The sequence below is a fragment of the Meles meles genome, chromosome 5 (genome assembly GCF_922984935.1).
Source record: "Meles meles chromosome 5, mMelMel3.1 paternal haplotype, whole genome shotgun sequence".
Classification (NCBI taxonomy): domain Eukaryota; kingdom Metazoa; phylum Chordata; class Mammalia; order Carnivora; family Mustelidae; genus Meles; species Meles meles.
In genome coordinates this window covers 74,913,161-74,930,277 of record NC_060070.1, presented here as the reverse complement: position 1 = coordinate 74,930,277, position 17,117 = coordinate 74,913,161, and the positions used below count along the sequence as shown (strand labels likewise).

Here is a 17,117-nt window from a genome sequence, read left to right as displayed (position 1 = left end):
TTTTGCACTTTCTTCTTTTTTCTTCTAGGATTCCATACTGGTGTCTAGTGATAGTCCCCTGTTGTGGCTCCAGATCTTACAGAAAGTTTACCCTGCACCAGTCAGGGTACATTTTTACTTTAAATACGTTTAGAGTCTATAATTTTCAATACATCCATGTCTCTGTTCCAAAGAAGATGCAGTTTTGGTGTTTTTTGTTTGGTTGTTTGCTTTTGTTTTTCCTTTTTCCCTTTATAGTTCATGTCGTTAAGGGAGGGACTAAAGATAACTTTGCACAGGAGTTAGTAAAATCCTCTTTCAGACAGACAGAAAGTATATCCAAGAAATAGTTAACCAGGAAAAATATGGCCTGTATACTATACAATTACACTTGTATAAATATATTTTATGTGATTAAAAATGCTATAAAGTGTATTTTATGTGCTCTTAAGTATCAGTCAGGTAAGTGTTTGGGGATATTTTATTTTAGAAAAGTCAACCATATATTCTTTTTTTGACAATTTGAAATTGTCAAATTGTCTCAGAACTTTTATTCATTACTATGACAAGAAACCTTGGGCTTTATATACAAAAGAACTTTTAAATGTTTCTACTGTTTGATCAAACATGGAGAATAGAAGGATGAAAGCTTCGAAGTAATTCAAGAATATAGTCAAATCACGGATAAGTCAGGCACATACTCAGAATATGGAGGTGGGTCAAATATATACTCAACCAGGATATTTATTATCATTCTAATAAAAATGGCTTTAAGATTTTATTTTTTCAAGGGCTCATACTCTTTCTCCCTTTGTCTGCATCTTTTCCTCTATGTTTCCCAATGACTGTACAGAAGCAGAAAATGGTTTTATTGTCTTTGTTTTGCAGAAAAAATTTAGAATGAGAGTCCCCAAGTTCACACTGCTAGTGCAAGGTTGAAACGAGGACACATGTCTCCTGGCTTTAATTTTCTGGCAGTTTCCACAAATGTTTGTCATTTCACACTTTCAGTCAGCATTATAGGCAAAGAATCTTGACAAGTGCCTTGATATGAATAAAAGGCTGAGTTGCTTAAGCACAATTTCTTTCTTAAATAAATTTTTTCCTGTAATACAATTTGCATTATTATTTTGTGGCACACTATAGTATAGCCTACAAAAGCCTTGGCTTTGACCTCAGGCAGACCTGGGATCAGACTTTCCCATCTGCATCCTGAGTGACTCTGGGTAAGTGCTTTGATCCTGATAAGCCTCAGTGTCCCTATTATGAAGTAGGTATTAGTGTTCATCTCATGTGAATCTTTTGGAGTTTGAGTTACTGTATGTACGCATGTGCTTCAAACACAAATATAGATGACTTGTTTTCATGTTCGTGCTCCACATTTAAATACAAATTTCCTGGGATGCCTGGGTGGCTTAGTGGGTTAAGCCTCTGCCTTCGGCTCAGGTCATGATCTCAGGGTCCTGGGATCAAGCCCCACATTGGACTCTCTGCTCAGCAGGGAGTCTGCTTCCCCCCACCACCACCACCCCGGCCTTGCTGCCTACTTGTGATCTCTCTGTCAATTAAATAAATAAATTTTTTTTAAAAATACAAATTTTCTATCCAATAATCGAATCCAAATTTTCTATGTTATCACGAACTTCCAATAACTTGAAACAGTAATAATTAGTGGATATAAGAGTAGGTACCCTATGTCTAGATTATAGTTAAGGAAAGAGTCCGAAAGATACTGAAAGATGTCATTAGAGTGTCAGTTCAGATTAGTAACAAATCCTGCAAAAAACATTATCTTGTACAAGATAAAATTTCTTTTTCTTTCTTTTTTTTTTTTTTTAGAAACAGTAGTCCAGAGGTGGGTGTCTAGAGCTCCATGAATATCAGAAACCTAGGTTCTTCTATGTTATTGTTCTGGCACCCTTTTCACTACTTCATAGTCTAAGAGGGTTTGTCAGTCTCAAGTTATTCCAGCCAGTGGAAGGAAGAAGGAATAAATAAGAGACAAATTGTCATTTAAGGAGGTTTCCTGAAAGTTGCAACATCACACTTTGGCTTACCGTCCATTGGACAGAACTTAATCACATAGTCACATCTTGCTGTAAGTGAGAGGAACTAACATAACCTTTTTCCTGGAAGGACTGTCCTGCACTAAAACATCATTGTTGCCTTACCAAGAAAGAGGGAAAATGACTATTGGTGTAGGTACCTAGCAGTCCATGCCATGATAAATTGAATATTCACTTGGGGCTTACCTGTAAGCTTCTAATTATTTTCTCTTTGACTAGTTCAATACGCCTGCCTATACTGTTCAGAGTTTTCTGGATTCGAAAATCCAGTTTCTTCTATTGACTTTATGATTTCTTGTAGTATCTTTAACAAATATCTTGCTTCAGTATTCTTATTTTCCCACTGTATGTAGGAATCCAACGCCTGTCACATCCATAAGGACTGCGCAGATCTATTGTCTGCAAAAATAATGTCTCTTCCTCACTGACAATTTTATACCTCTAATTTCTTTATCTCTGCTAACTTAATTGTATGGTATCTGCAAAGAAAAGTTAAATGATTTTAATGATAGTGGTTAATTTTTATCCTATAGTTGACTTTAAAGGAAATACTCTTCAGAATTCTCCCATTAAGCATGATGTTGGCATTTGTTCTAGAAAAATATGTCTTATAGTATTCATCCATATGTTAACTTTTTTATACACCTGATCTTAGCCAAAAGGCCGAGAAGCAATTGTTAACTTTTTTATAAAGATGGAATATATTTTCTTGATATACAGAATGCTTGGGTTCTTGATCCAGATTAAAAAATAATTTTTGTCACTTCCCCTTTATATTAGTATATTTGGAATGTGGAATAATCAGTGATCAGAAGACATTAGGATAAATAAAATGACAGGAGTAAAACAGTTATATCCTGTTGAGGGATATTCAGTGTGGAGCATGCCAAAAGTCAGCCTCACTTTTGGCCTGTGGGGAAACAGAGACTTCTAATGATGCTACAAATTAGACTTTCCAGATGTACTGCTTATTTGTGAGGACATTATTTTTACTATGTGGAGGTGAAACCCAAATAACTGTGATGGAAATAAGAAAGTTGTTTTTGTCTCAGGTCAAATCCAGATGTAGGGACTCAGTTACATTTCATGCTCACACAGCCTTCCAGGATTCTCACAATCTCCAGCTTTGCATTCTGATAACATCAAGATAATATCATTGTCCATAAGCATTGAAATGGAATTGTAGCTATCACATCTACAACCCAAGCCACAGCATAGAGGAAGGGATGAAATAGTGACCTTTCCCTTTTTTAAAGAGCTACATGGACACCATTTCCATTCATGGCCCAGTGGTTGGCACTTACTAATGTGGTTCCTTATGCAAGGGATACCTGAATTGTAGCCTTAATTCTGGATACCCATGTTCCCAGCTAACAGTCCAAGGATGAAAGAAAGCTGGGAATTAACTAGAAGTTTTTGCCAATAGACTGGTTTGGTCTATTGGATACATAAGCTCACTGCAAGCTTCTTCCTTACAATAGAAACTTCTACTAAATGGAACATTCTTTTTTTTTCCAATATAGATTGACACATTATTAAAATCCTGGTATATCGACCTTCATATTATTTGTGCAACACATTAAAGCTTTTTTTTTTCAATGATAAGTGAGTACCCCAATATCATTGGTGATATAGTTTGTAATCACAATGTAGGTTAGGAAACCCTGGAAGGTGCTGTTGAGAGTAGTCCTATCTATAATAATATAGGCCAACCTAACCTATTTCTGAAAGACTTTATTTATTTATTTGACAAAGAGAGAGAGTGAGAGAGATGTTGAGAGAGGCAACACAAGCAGGGGTATGGGAGAGGGAGAAGCAGGCTCCCTGCTGAGAAGGGATCCTGACACAGGGCTCAATCCTGGGACCCTGGGATCATGACCTGACCTGATGCTTAAAAACCGAGCTACCCAGGCACTCCCAGGCTAAAAACTATTTTTTAGATTCTGACACGGAAGCAGTTACAAAATTCAACTATTTTATATGCTAGCTAATATATCAATTTCCTTTACATTACCCCCCAAACACTAGTTCAATAGCCTCTGCATGGGGGAAAACTCAGTCCTTTAAGGCAGTCCATTTCTTCATAATGAAATTATAATCACAGAGAATTTCTTTTTTATGTTCTTGAAACTTATACACCTGAAATTAAAACCTGTTAGACTTTGTCTTATCCTCTAGGGTCTAGAGATACCTAATGCAATATGGGGGCTAGAAGTTTTTATATTCACTAAACATACCAAATAAATGTTTAAAATGTTTTTTCTTAGCATTTGGGGAGAGATAACTAATGGGTATCTGAAGGTTTTCCTTCAGGGACCTCTGTTTAAATATGTTCTAGAAGACATACAAGATTCAGCATGTAATTATATTCATGGCTAAGGTTCTTATTGGGATATAGTAAGAACTCACAGCTGAATGAAAGGGGAAAAGACACAGGCAGAGTCTGGAGGAATGCATATGTAGATTTCTATATGCTATTTCCCTTCCATGAGAAGTCACACAGAGCACAGTTTTCCCCCAGTAACAGAAGGACAGCATATATATGTTATGTTTCTGTCCAGGGATGCCCACTAAAGAGGCAATACCTAAGCTGCTTCCTGGGGGCTGGGCATATATGAAAGTTCCAGACTCTGCAAGGAAAGCAGGTGTTGAGCATAAACCATATGGTTTGCACAGTCTAGGTACAGTGAATCATTCGTCATTTAACTGTTGACTAGGAATTTTGAGAGCCAAGTAGACAGATGCCAGCCAAGGGCCAATCTTGCAAGTCAATTTTTTTAAAATAATAACCTTTTCAGGCTTGCTATATAAATTCTTTTCAGCAGACATAGGTAACTGCCAATATCTTTAAGTTTCTAGATGAATAAGGTCAAGATATACGTGTAGGAGTGTATTTAATTTAATAGGCATAAAAACACAATGTAAACTTCATAGCAGTTTTTTGAAAGTGTTTAGAATATTTATTTATTCAGCAATAAAAGTTTCAAAAGCTTGGGGCACCTGGGTGGCTCAGTGGGTTAAAGCCTCTGCTTTCAGCTCAGGTCATGATCCCAGGGTTCTGGGATCGAACCCCACGTCGGGCTCTCTGCTCCGTGGAGAGCCTGCTTCCTCCTCTCTCTCTGCCTGCCTCTCTGCTTAGTTGTGATTTCTCTCCGTCGAATAAATAAAATATTAAAAAAAAAAGCTTGTTTGGACTATCATGTGAATAACAAACTATATTGATAAATTTACTATCAATAAATCAATTTATTATTTAGCAAGAGAAGCACCCTATTTTCATTGGTAAGGCCTTTCCATCTTCACTCTGTCATCTTCAGGGAAAAGAACAAAAAGTGTTGACATACTGAGATATATGCAAATACCATGACTTCTTCCTCCATTTCCCAATAAAAGCCTGGCCACAGTCTCAGTCCCCAGCTTTGGTACAATGGCTTTCCTTCCTCCTTGGACCTGTGTGCTAGTTGGTTGCTTTTCTGCTTCTCTAGCAGGAACATATAATATCTCAGATCTGTATCCCCTGCTCTGGAAGAAGAGTCCTGGTCAGCTCAGTGACTACAGGGTAGAGAATGGAATGTACCTCATTGATCCCTGGATATACCCTGAGAGAATGGGGATGTACAAAATCCTAGTGAACAAGACAGCGAGTTATTTTGAAAACATTGTAGCTAACAATGAACAAAATATTTTATGGGGTTTACCTCTCCAGCATGGCTGGCAATACAGAACAGGTAAGAGTGACTCTTGTTTTCATCCTGATGATCTACTAATATGATCACGTAGTAATTGGGAAGTAAGATTCTGTATATACCATAGCATGTTTTTGAAAATTGATTCTCTTCTTTTTCCTTTTTCCCCTCATAACCATATTTTTCCACTTCTCCTCCATAAATCCTTCTTTTACATGCTTCTGTCTTGTCTAGAATCCACAATGAGGCATAAAGGATAGTTGCCAAACACAAAAAGTCTTCATATTAAGTCTATTGAAATCTATTGAGCATACTTCAAGTATTTATTGAACTCCTGCTAGATGCTAGATGCCATTCGAAGCACTTAGATGAACAAAACACTCAAAAGGATATACATTAAAAACAGAAGGTGATGTCAAATTAACTTGAATTTTTTTGAAGTCCCAATTGTGATTACCTATACATGGAGATAGGGCTGATAGGTAAGGAGTGCCATCTTGTTCATAAGGATGTTTCTCTGCAAATGATTGATTCCTCTTGAAAATACATTCTAGTGTTTAGTTAGGAGATATGTTGTGGGCCAAGGATTCATAAATTAGATATTTTTGTTCTTGCCAACAGAAGAAGCTCATGAAGGAGTTTATCCACACTGATAATACCACCAATAAGGAAATATGTTCTTTTCCAATAGAAAAAATATGGAGAGTAGATTATGGTGGATCTTAAGTCTGAGCAGTGGTCATATTCAGGAGCTCCTGAGGAGGACAAGTCATGCTTCTTTGTTAGGGAATGTCCTGAGACCCAAATCTACTCCTATTTATCTGGCATTCCTGGGGGTCAAAACAACTCTTGTCCAAGAGAAATCATTAATATAAAGTCTACTATGGGAGTCATGCCACCCTCAGGGGAGATACGGAGTCTGAATGAGCTGGTAGATTAATGCTCTTCTTTCTCTTTCTTTTCATTCACACATCAGGATCAAGTCTGACTAAACTCATCCATTGATGAGCTGATAAGTGTCCAGCATTTACAAAGAGCAGTGGAGAGATGCGGTGTGAATAAGTACTTTCAGACAGTTTCCCTGCCATCAAAGAATTTACAACACAAGTGAAATAGGAAAGATAGCAGAAATTAAATAGAAAACAATAAACAATAACTCTTGGATAGACATTAAAAGTGCAAAACAAGGGCCAGAGTGGAGTCAGCTGGAGTAAACAGAAAAAAATGAATTTAATCTGAGACTTGGAATGTGGATGAAATTTTACTGGGGAAATAGAAATGAAATCTACTAGGAAATAAAAGAATGAGCCAAAGCAGTGTTTCTCAGTCATGGCTGCATATTGAAAATAACTTCCTAGTTAAAACAAAACAAAACAAAACAAGTGTTTAAGTCCACCTGAGAAATTCTATTCTAATTTGATAATATTGGAAATTAAGCCAAAGGACAAGACCTGGAAACAAGATGACATAGAAACATGTGCTTGACTGTAGGGTGGGGGTGTGTGTGTGTGTGTGTGTGTGTGTGTGTGTGTGTGTGTGTGTGCGCGTGTGTGTGTGTGTTTAAGGAAGGGACAAGAAAAGGAAGGGAGAGAGGGATTGAGTGTGAGGAACTTTTTGGGGACCAGTGAAAGAAGAAGAGACCAAATTAAAGCAAAATATTTATTGATATTCAAGAATTAATGTTAGTATATAAAAATAATCCCTGCACCCTCTTTTTTCTAGGAAGATTAGCTGATCCCAGACAAAGGAAAGGCTGTGGCTATGAATCGGGAGATCATTTGTGTATCTCTGTGGACAGCTGGTGGGCTGGTAGGTTCATTTATTTTTATTTTTTAAAAATATTTTATTTACTCAACAGAGATCACAAGTAGGCAGAGAGGCAGGCAGAGAGAGAGGAGGAAGCAGGCTCCCCACTGAGCAGAGAGCCCAATGTGGGGCTCGATCCCAGGACTCTGGGATCATCACCTGAACCGAAGGCAGAGGCTTTTAACCCACTGAGCCACCCAGGTGCCCCTGGCAGGTTCATTTAAATGGCAAAATAGGTAATAACCATTCCCAAGGAAAGTATTCAACCTAAAATCTTAGGGACAGAGACAAAACAATACTATTCCTTTGTAAGAATGAATCTATTTCATCATGTACCTTGTGGCCTTTATGCCACATTCTAGAATGTAACAGCCATAATGTCAGTAATGATTCCTCAGGACACATACAGCTTTTCACAGAAGGATTGAAACAAGGAACTGCAAAGGACCATGGCCTCTGAAAGCCCAGCACTGGTAGTCAGGTGGGAGGTCCCACGAGAGACGGGGAGTCTCCAGAATGAGGAAGGATGAGAAATGAGAGAACAAGCAAATAGTGCTTTGCCTCATTTTGTTCAGACCGAATGTGTTTGACTTTAAAGCCATAAATGTGTCAGAGTAGTGTACCACAAATCATTTTGTCAATCCGTAATCGAAGGCTCAGTCAAATATTTAATACAAAAATAATCAAAAGGTTATTTTCTAATTCTTTAATTCTATTTTGTTTTTTAGTAGTAAGATTAATTTCCACATAATTTCTTAGAGATATTTCCCAATAACTAGAGACAAGAATATATTAAGTTTCACTTTCTTGGATTTACACACATCACATAACACCTTTACATGTTTTTCTAATACTGTGCAGACTGGTTCTTTTCAAAGACCCACAAACAGTCATGGCCATGGATGTAGAACTCAGGCTTCTTTATTCTCCAATTGATTTAGTAGTTTGGAGTGGCATCCTGTTCCACTGGGGCGTAGAATTGCATTCATAAGTGCATGTCTTATCATAGACAATGTTCCGCATCACCAGTGAGAATCAGTATAAGCTTTATAGCCATCTAAATTAGAATGTCTAAATCTGATGGAATAGATTATATTTAGAGAGAAATAAAAAAGTTAATTCATTGTCAATTTAATTATCCAAAGATCAACTGTCAACACTTACCCAAAAGTTTTGCTTTGAAAACCCAATATAAAACAAGGACTTTGTGATATCATGGTTGCACATTAACTTGGCTAAGTACAAAGTACAAAATGTTAACAATATAGCCACATTAAAATGTTTTAGAAAAGTATTGTTATGATAAAGCTTTAGTTAGAGGTGTATCATTCTATGCACAAATAAGTAATTTTCTTCCTTTTTTACTTAACACTTTGAAAAAGTGGATATTAAGTAATATTAAATTAATATGAAATGTCAATGTTAATTTTTATTTAAGATATAGACAACAGCTTGAGTCTATATTTATGATTCTAGGTTTATTAACAAAAGCTATGTGTATGATCCTTAGGGAGATTTTAAAATTTTTTTGGTAGTGACTAACTTTTTGGTTTCTGGACCTGTGATTTTTGCGTACTGGTTTAAATATTACTTAAAAATATTCTCTATCACATTTGTTAGTGCTTGTGGTAATAATAAGTATTTTTGCTGTTACAGATATGAATTACTTTCTAAGTGCATTACCTTTCCTTGCTGCGGTTGATTCTGGCATAATGGGGATATCATCAGAACAAGTCATGCTTTTGCCACCACCTAAGGATCAGACGAATTTTTGCCTTAATGTTTCTAGTTGTCAATCATTCTTTCCTGAGATAATGAGCAAGTGGAATGCCTTTTACCAGGTTGCTTTCTTAAGTTTTATAATTTATTTTCTTAGGAGGTGATAAGAGAATTTCCTTTTTTGTAAAATGTTTTTTGCCTAGGTCTTTGTGTTCATCATATAATATTTTCCTAAGTGCAAAAATGTAAATTGTTATGCAAATTATATTATTACTTTACAGTGGGGCATTATGTGCCATTAACACCCTCTGAACCAATACAGCATTAACACAAAGTCTATCCACTCATTTAACTTAAATTGTACATAAATGTGAGAGCACAAAATGTATCTTACTAAATGAAAAGAGTATTCTGCTAATTGAACCTGCATGGCACCCAAAGGTTAACTCTTGGGAGAAATACAATTATAGAGTTTGTTTTTAGAATAGTCAATTAACTTATTTCAACTGAATTAATAAATGATCATATATAGGCAGAACTAAACAATTATGTGACAATCAAAACCAAATATTCAATAAGCAAAATGCAAACATTGGCTAAACATAGAAGTGGGCTGAGGTCCACAATAAAAAGATAGATTTACTAGTTCTGTAGATTTTTAATTCACTACTTTAGATATGATTGAATTAAATACCCTAATAAAAATTTCCTTTTTTTCTTAATTTTAAACTTTTGTGGTAATTTCTACTGTGGTTGCAGAAAAACAAATTGACAAACCAAAACCAAAATCCTCCTGGCCAGTATAAAATACTGACTCTTGTAAAAATTGTTGCAGCTCATTTCTTATAGGTGCATTTACTAGTATTACTTATAATAGATATTTATTATACTCTGTTATGGAGTGTTATTCACTAAGAGCCTGCATAGTTCTTAGAAACAAAAATTCTCCTCTCTTGTAGAATATTTCTAGCTTATATATGGGATTCAATGAAATGTTAAGGAGAGGAATTGTTATATTTTCTCAAATACGAATAAATGTCTCCTTTGCTATAGCATTTGCAGTATCCTTCTAGTAGCTTTGAAGACCTGTTGAAGTACTTCTGGGCTGCACATGTTTCAACCTTGGAATATGCTAGTAAAATATTTGAAGATAGGTAAGAATGGATCCCAAATCATTTCTATTTAAGATGGTAAATGATTTTGGCCTTACTTATGCCTTTTTATTCCTCTTCTAAAGTGATGATTAATCTTCCTATTAAATAATATTATTCACTGAGTATTTTAATGATGAAGTATAACTCTTTTAGAATGATTAGATTAAAAAGTGTCTTATGAAGAAGGGGTAAAATTTTGTGGGAAAAAAAAACCCCATCTTGTACTAACCAACTGATAACTAACAAAACAGCTGGCCAACCAACCAACAAATAAAACACACAACCAATTTCTCTATATAAAAAAAAAAAAGAAAAGAAATTTTCTTCATTATTTTGACCATGGGCACATCATATGGTAGGTACATACTTAAGGAAAAAGATAAACTAGCATCAGGATTAGCACACAGGATAGCTTAGAAGATTATCAAGCCACTCTACATGTTACATCTACATGTTACACTCTATATCTCGAGTGCTTAGTTGTGAATGATAATGTATTAGTCAGGGTTCTCCAAACAAACAGTGCCAAAAGGAGATAGTGTTAGATAGATGATAGATAGATAATAGATTAATAGATTAGCTAGATGATAGATAGACAGATAGATAGATAGGTGGAACCAGGAGAAGCCTATCTTTCAGTCTGAAGACCATCAATCAAGAGAATTCTCTTACTTTAGGGAAGGTTAGACTTTTGTTCTAATACACCTTCAAAAGATTGGATATGGCCCACCCACATTAGGGAAGGCAATATGTTTCACTCAGTCAACTGATTTTGGAAACTAAGATTTCCCAAAAAAAACCTCACAGAAACACCCAAAATAATGTTTAACTAAATACCTGGGCACCCTGAGGCCCAGTCAAGTTGACACATAAAATCAGCTATCATGGACACTGTCTGAGGGTGAAGTCAACCACTTTGAGCGAAGTGTGGGGTAGAAATCTGGGTATGGTAAAAAACAGGAACCAAAAAATTGGGGTTCTTGGTACTGTATAAGTAGACTGGTAAAGCCAGGCAGGCATGAGTGCCTCTTAATTTCACTGGTTGTTTCTCCCACTGACTCCCACTGACTCCATCAGTTAGGTAAATAAATCACGTAAGTAGCAGATTCAAAGCACGTTTCCTCCTTTACCTCCTTTATTTTTTTTTTTAAGATTTTATGCATTTATTTGACAGAGAGAGATCACAAGTAGGCAGAGAGGCAGGCAGAGAGAGTGAGAGGGAAGCAGGCTCCCCGCCGAGCAGAGAGCCCGATGTGGGACTCGATCCCAGGACCCTGAGATCATGACCTGAGCCGAAGGCAGCGGCTTAAACCACTGAGCCACCCAGGCGCCCCTTTTACCTTCTTTATTGATATGGTTTCAAAAACGAGATATTAAGTTAGGCAATGGAAGAGTTTTCTCCTGGGGCAGTATCAGTGATAGGATTTGGGGCTGCAGTTGTAACTCAACTGCTTTTTCTATTCTGATGACAGGAAATAGGAATGAGATTATTAGACAACGATTGCCAACCTCAAGATATGACTGATAGCAAGTCATTGCTCTAGATTACTTTTTTCATTTACAGATTTCCAAGTTCATATACAAAGATAAATCACTAGAGAATCCAACTTTGTCCCTAAGAAATATAAGAGTACTTCAGTTAAATTCAAGGAGATTGAAGAAACTTTTTTCTTATAGGCACATTTCCTGTCTCCTGTGGACTTAGACTTAATCTTATTGTATTTATTCCTATATATGTAATGGAACTGCTTTTGAAAGAAATATCATATTTTTAACGGGTGAAATTTATTTAAAAACTCCAAAATCACAGAGCATATGAATTTTTGGTGAATAATCTTAAATATTTACATGACTATTTTGATCACAAGCATATGACCTAAAATTTTTTTTCTGATAGTGTTAGAAGCACTTTCCTCACTAATTATAACCAAAAAATTGCTTTTTTAATAACTCTTTTTATTCTCTGAAATTTGATCCTTCTAACTTGACCTTCTATTTGGGTATCAACAAATGACTCTCTCAAATGAGTTTTTTAAACAGTTACTGTTTCTCAAGTACAATAAGTAAAAGAAATTTCACGAAGTATCTTAATATAAGATCTCACCTGAAAACACCTCCTTTCTTTAGATCCCGAGTATGTAGTTGAGCTGTTTAGGAACTTTCTTAAAATGTTATGGCCAGGGAGTAGCAGGGCTAGTATTCAAATTTCTCATGACTCCATAGCTCATTTTCTTATCTGCAAGCTGTACTGTCTGCAAGGTGCATGGCCTACAAACTCATTTGATGACGTCAGTAACTACCAAGGTTCTTCTTCCCTTCTAAAAAGATATTAAAAGCTATTAAACAATAAAAAAATGCTTCCATCTTTTCAATATATAATGAAGCAGGAATAAAATATAATATTCACTTCCTTGATGAAGAATCTTTCAGTTCTGGGGAGAGATGAACCATGCAGGCAATCACCTAATTGAACAAAATATCATTCTTACCTCTTCTCCCTCCCTCTAAGTAGGTTAGCAGGCAAGTGAGTGTGATCAGGGGCTCCCCGTCCTAGGAGTTAGAATAGTGGATGGATGGTCCTTAGACCATCTATGGGAATGGTCTGTGGGAAGATCTTAGCATCTTCCCACAGCTGCTGCTATCTCTATTTCAGGAATTCTTCAGCGATCCATCCATCCCTCCCTCCCTTTCTCCCTCCCTCCCTTCCTTCCACCCTCCTTCTCTCCCTCCCTTCTTTCCTTCCTTCCTGTTCCTTTAATTCACACATTGAATTCAGGTGTGCTTTCTTATTTTTTTGTTTTGGATCACTTTTAGTTTGTATATTATCCACTTCTTATATGTCAATGATTTAAAGAGTCATGAGTTTCTATGAGATTTTTTCCATCTCTTCCACCAAAAATAAATAAGTAAATGAAACAACTGTATCCAGGGAGAATACAACTATAACCACTGGTTACTTTGATATTTGGTACTATATTTCTAAAAATAAAAAATCCTATAACATTTCCTGATTTGTAGATTTAAGTATAATCCTTTTTATCATGACCATAGAAAATAACCACTTAGTTCCCCTCACCTGCACACCACACAAATTCTTCCCACTTCTCACTTTCTCTGCATGATTGTTTAGTGATTTGGATTGGGTCAATGTTCAGTGGCTACATTATTTTAACTATTAATTGCTCTTCATATCACATGTACTAAACTGATTATAATTATTTTCCTTTGTTATCTTATTCCCTTTAGCATTGATAATTTTTTGCCCGTTTTTGTTTACTTTGTATTGTACACAATGCTAATTACTTCAAGTTGGCAAACCAAGGAAGTTTCTTCTCAACATGTTTAAAAGCATCTGGAATTATATCAATTTTTTCTTCTTGAAGATATTTCTTTTGGAGCTGTTGACCTGTTCTACTTTGCCTAGGTGGTCTGAGAGGATTCTTAGGTCTCTAGTATCTTTGTACTAGATTTCCTTTGTCTCTTCTTTGAGTTGAATCGCCCATTTCCAATAGCCTGTATCTTTTTATTTCTTGGATTACTTTATTTGTTAGGACTTATGTACTAGTCGATTCAGAACAGTTGTATAAGAAGAAAAAACTGTGGGTAATTTGCAATCTTACAGTATCATTATTCTATCACGATTTCTGACTGAGGCTTTGAGTGATTACAGAAACCTAGGCTGGTAATACTTAAGATTTTTGAAGGCATATCTCCATTAATTTTTAGCTTCAGTTTCATTGTTGAGAAGTCTGCAATTTATTAGGTGTGTTGCCCTGTATTTCATTTTGTTTTCTTCACGAGACTGTAGCACAGGTGATAACTACTAAATCTCAGTGTTATAGACAAGTGTTTGTTCCTCACCTGTTTAAGATTCAGCTGGGCAGGTCTGCTGATCATTCCTGGGCTCACATCATGTTAGCTGATTTTGATTGGCATCCCAGGGTTGAGCAAAGCGAAGCTCTGCTCTACTTGTCTTCTCATTCAAGGCAAGAGAGAGAAACCAAATTGTGAAAACATATTTCAGGCTTACAGGGTGTCAAGTTGGCTAATATCCTATTGGCCAAATGAAATCTTATGGCTGAACCAGGATCAGAAAGTTATGCCTCTCTCCTTCCCACCTCCTTCCAATGTAACAGGGAAGGGGCATTGGGAAAAAAACCAGAGATAGAAAGAGTTTGAAAAGCTGAAGACATGTTTGCAATCTACTACATATTGGGATATTTCCTTCAAATCTCATATGTTACTTTTTTAGGTAAAAGAATATAATAGGGTATTTTCTTTACATGAGACAATACTGAACTCTGTATGGTCTACATATACTTAAAACTGTTGGATCTTGGATCCTAAGATTGATTGGTGCACATATATCTGTATTTTAAATTAAAATGAGTCTCTTAAGGTGTACTTTTATTTTTTTTACTTGGCTACATCTTAACTGAAATGTTAGATGAATTGTCCAATAACACATTCAGTTAAATCATTTGAAAGGATTCCATTTAATCTGACTTTGCTTATATGCTTTTGTGCCTTGAACTGGTGCCCTCACCTCTTTCCTAGTGTTTATTTAAGCCGTTGTTCTTAGGGCTTGATGTTTATCTAAGCCATTGCAGTTTATTTAAACCATTGTTTCTCACTTGTGATGAGCACTGGGTGTTATATATAAGTGATGAATCACTAAATTATACTCCTGAAACAATATTACACTATATGTTAATTAACTAGAATTTAAATAAAAACTTGAAACTAAAAAACCAAAAACAGAAATAAGAAAATAATGAGGTTGAAATTCTGAATGGACTAATTAAAATTGTACCTGTTTCCACTTGTCTTTTAGGCTGGAGTATTATTCTAAACCAGAAGCAAATTTTGGAAGAAATTGGTGTGTGGCTGTGAAATATTTAGCTGCAGCCCTCTTTCCAACAACTTTGGTCAGAACGTATGAATTCCAGAAGGGCCTGCCTCCACGAATACTTGTTAATGGGGATAGAGCCCCCTTCATCCATGACTTTACTGACTTTCAAAACATGGTTCTTCTTGTTCTAAGTTTTCTTCGCCAAGTGGATAACTCTCCAGGTAAGAGCCTTGTAAACAATACCTTAAAGAAAATTAATATTTCAGTGAATAAAGGAAGAAATAATGATTTTATTGGATACAAAGCTCATCATAACACATACTGTCAAAGAAAGTAATGATTTTCCATGGGTATCCATTTCACAGTTTTTGGTCCTTCTAAGGGTGGCCTGTCCTTTCTTATGCATCTTTATTGATCCATGAAGCCATCAGACAGCCTCTAGTCCCCTTTTCATCCACAAACCCAGGTACAGTCTTTTGCTGCTATTATAGTATTCCTTTTTAAAAAACCTTACACACTGCTCTTAAATTTAGAAAGAAAAAAAAAAAAGAAATCTCAAAAGAAAACGTGCCATGATTAATGGGAAAAACTAACAAATTGACTTATGTGAGCTCACTTGATCTAGTCTTACTAGCTGTGGATGAAATATTCTGCTACAGCCCCTCAACTGTAGGGCTTCCTTCAGAATGAAAAACAGAAGGAACCTATAATTGTACCTTCGAATTACCACATCATCTCAATTTTCTAGATATGGTCTTATGCAGTGAACCAAGATGAAAACATTAAATTTAAATAATTAAAATATTACGATTTTTAACCCCTCCTAAAGAATCTGAAAGATACAAAAGCAAAGTAAACATAAATACATTAAATATATGTTTTGAAATCTTATTTGTATTAATTTGAGTAAGAAATAACCCCAAACATTTAAGACTTTCATGCAATGGCAGTTTCTTCTTGCTGTAGTAATGGTTCCAGTGAAATATTCTCAGTCAATGGCCGTTTCCCTTTACACAATGAGTAGAGGAGTAAGTCCCCTTCTATCCATGCTTGTTCCAACCCCTGACTTCTATATAATCTACATCCCACCAGCAGAAAGATGCTCTCATGTTTGGAGAAGCAGTGGGGTAGGGAATTAAACTGTTGTCTAAGGACTACCTTTGTGTGACAAACTATACCAAGAAAGGAGAAGCATGAATTTTGTTAATCTCCTGCCAAATTATCAGATGGCATAAATTGCATAGGCTTGAGTTGTATAAGCTGTATCTTTCCTCTTAAGATGTACAAGGTGAAGAACTGAGTGGAGAGTGAAAGTTATTTCATTTAAAGCTTGAAAGTACCATCATACAAGATTTTATTACAGATTAAGTTTTACTGAAATTTGGCTTTGTGTCACAAGTTTGAATTGCTTTCACAAAAAAAAAAAAAATGGGAGAGTAAATGTTGAAAGTTACTGGTGAAAAAATGGTGAGCCTAGATAGAGTAATTGTATAGACCTTATATAACGAGGTACTTACTGTTGTCAAGTTGTCATTCTCATGGCAACCACTCTCCACTGACACTCAGAATTCAGTCTGTATCAAAGGCCTTGGAGTTTTCAAATAAGCAGAGAATAGAGAAAACAGATATATTGAAAACAAAGCATGAGTGAAAAATAAATACTGATACTTTAAAATGAGCATTTTCAGTTAATCTTTGATAGAAACATATGTATACATTTACAATAAAGTTTAAAAGTGTCATGTAGCTACTTTTTAGTCTCCAGAAGGATTTTCCACAAGAAACTTAAGCTAAGTACATTAAATTTAATCTACAAAATAAAATTAACCTTTTCAGGCTTCAAAATAGCTTTTTA

General features: G+C 35.7%; 1 protein-coding gene across 1 annotated transcript; it reads left to right on the top strand.

Moving 5' to 3' along the window:
• Nucleotides 1-5,472: 5,472 nt before the first annotated feature.
• On the top strand, nt 5,473-16,573 carry C5H6orf58 (chromosome 5 C6orf58 homolog). The gene is made up of 6 exons (XM_046006065.1): nt 5,473-5,773; nt 7,454-7,540; nt 9,194-9,378; nt 10,310-10,410; nt 15,245-15,483; nt 16,542-16,573. Exons 1-6 carry the CDS (start codon nt 5,473-5,475, stop codon nt 16,571-16,573), a joined length of 945 nt encoding a protein of 314 aa, XP_045862021.1.
• The last annotated feature ends 544 nt before the right edge of the window (nt 16,574-17,117 follow it).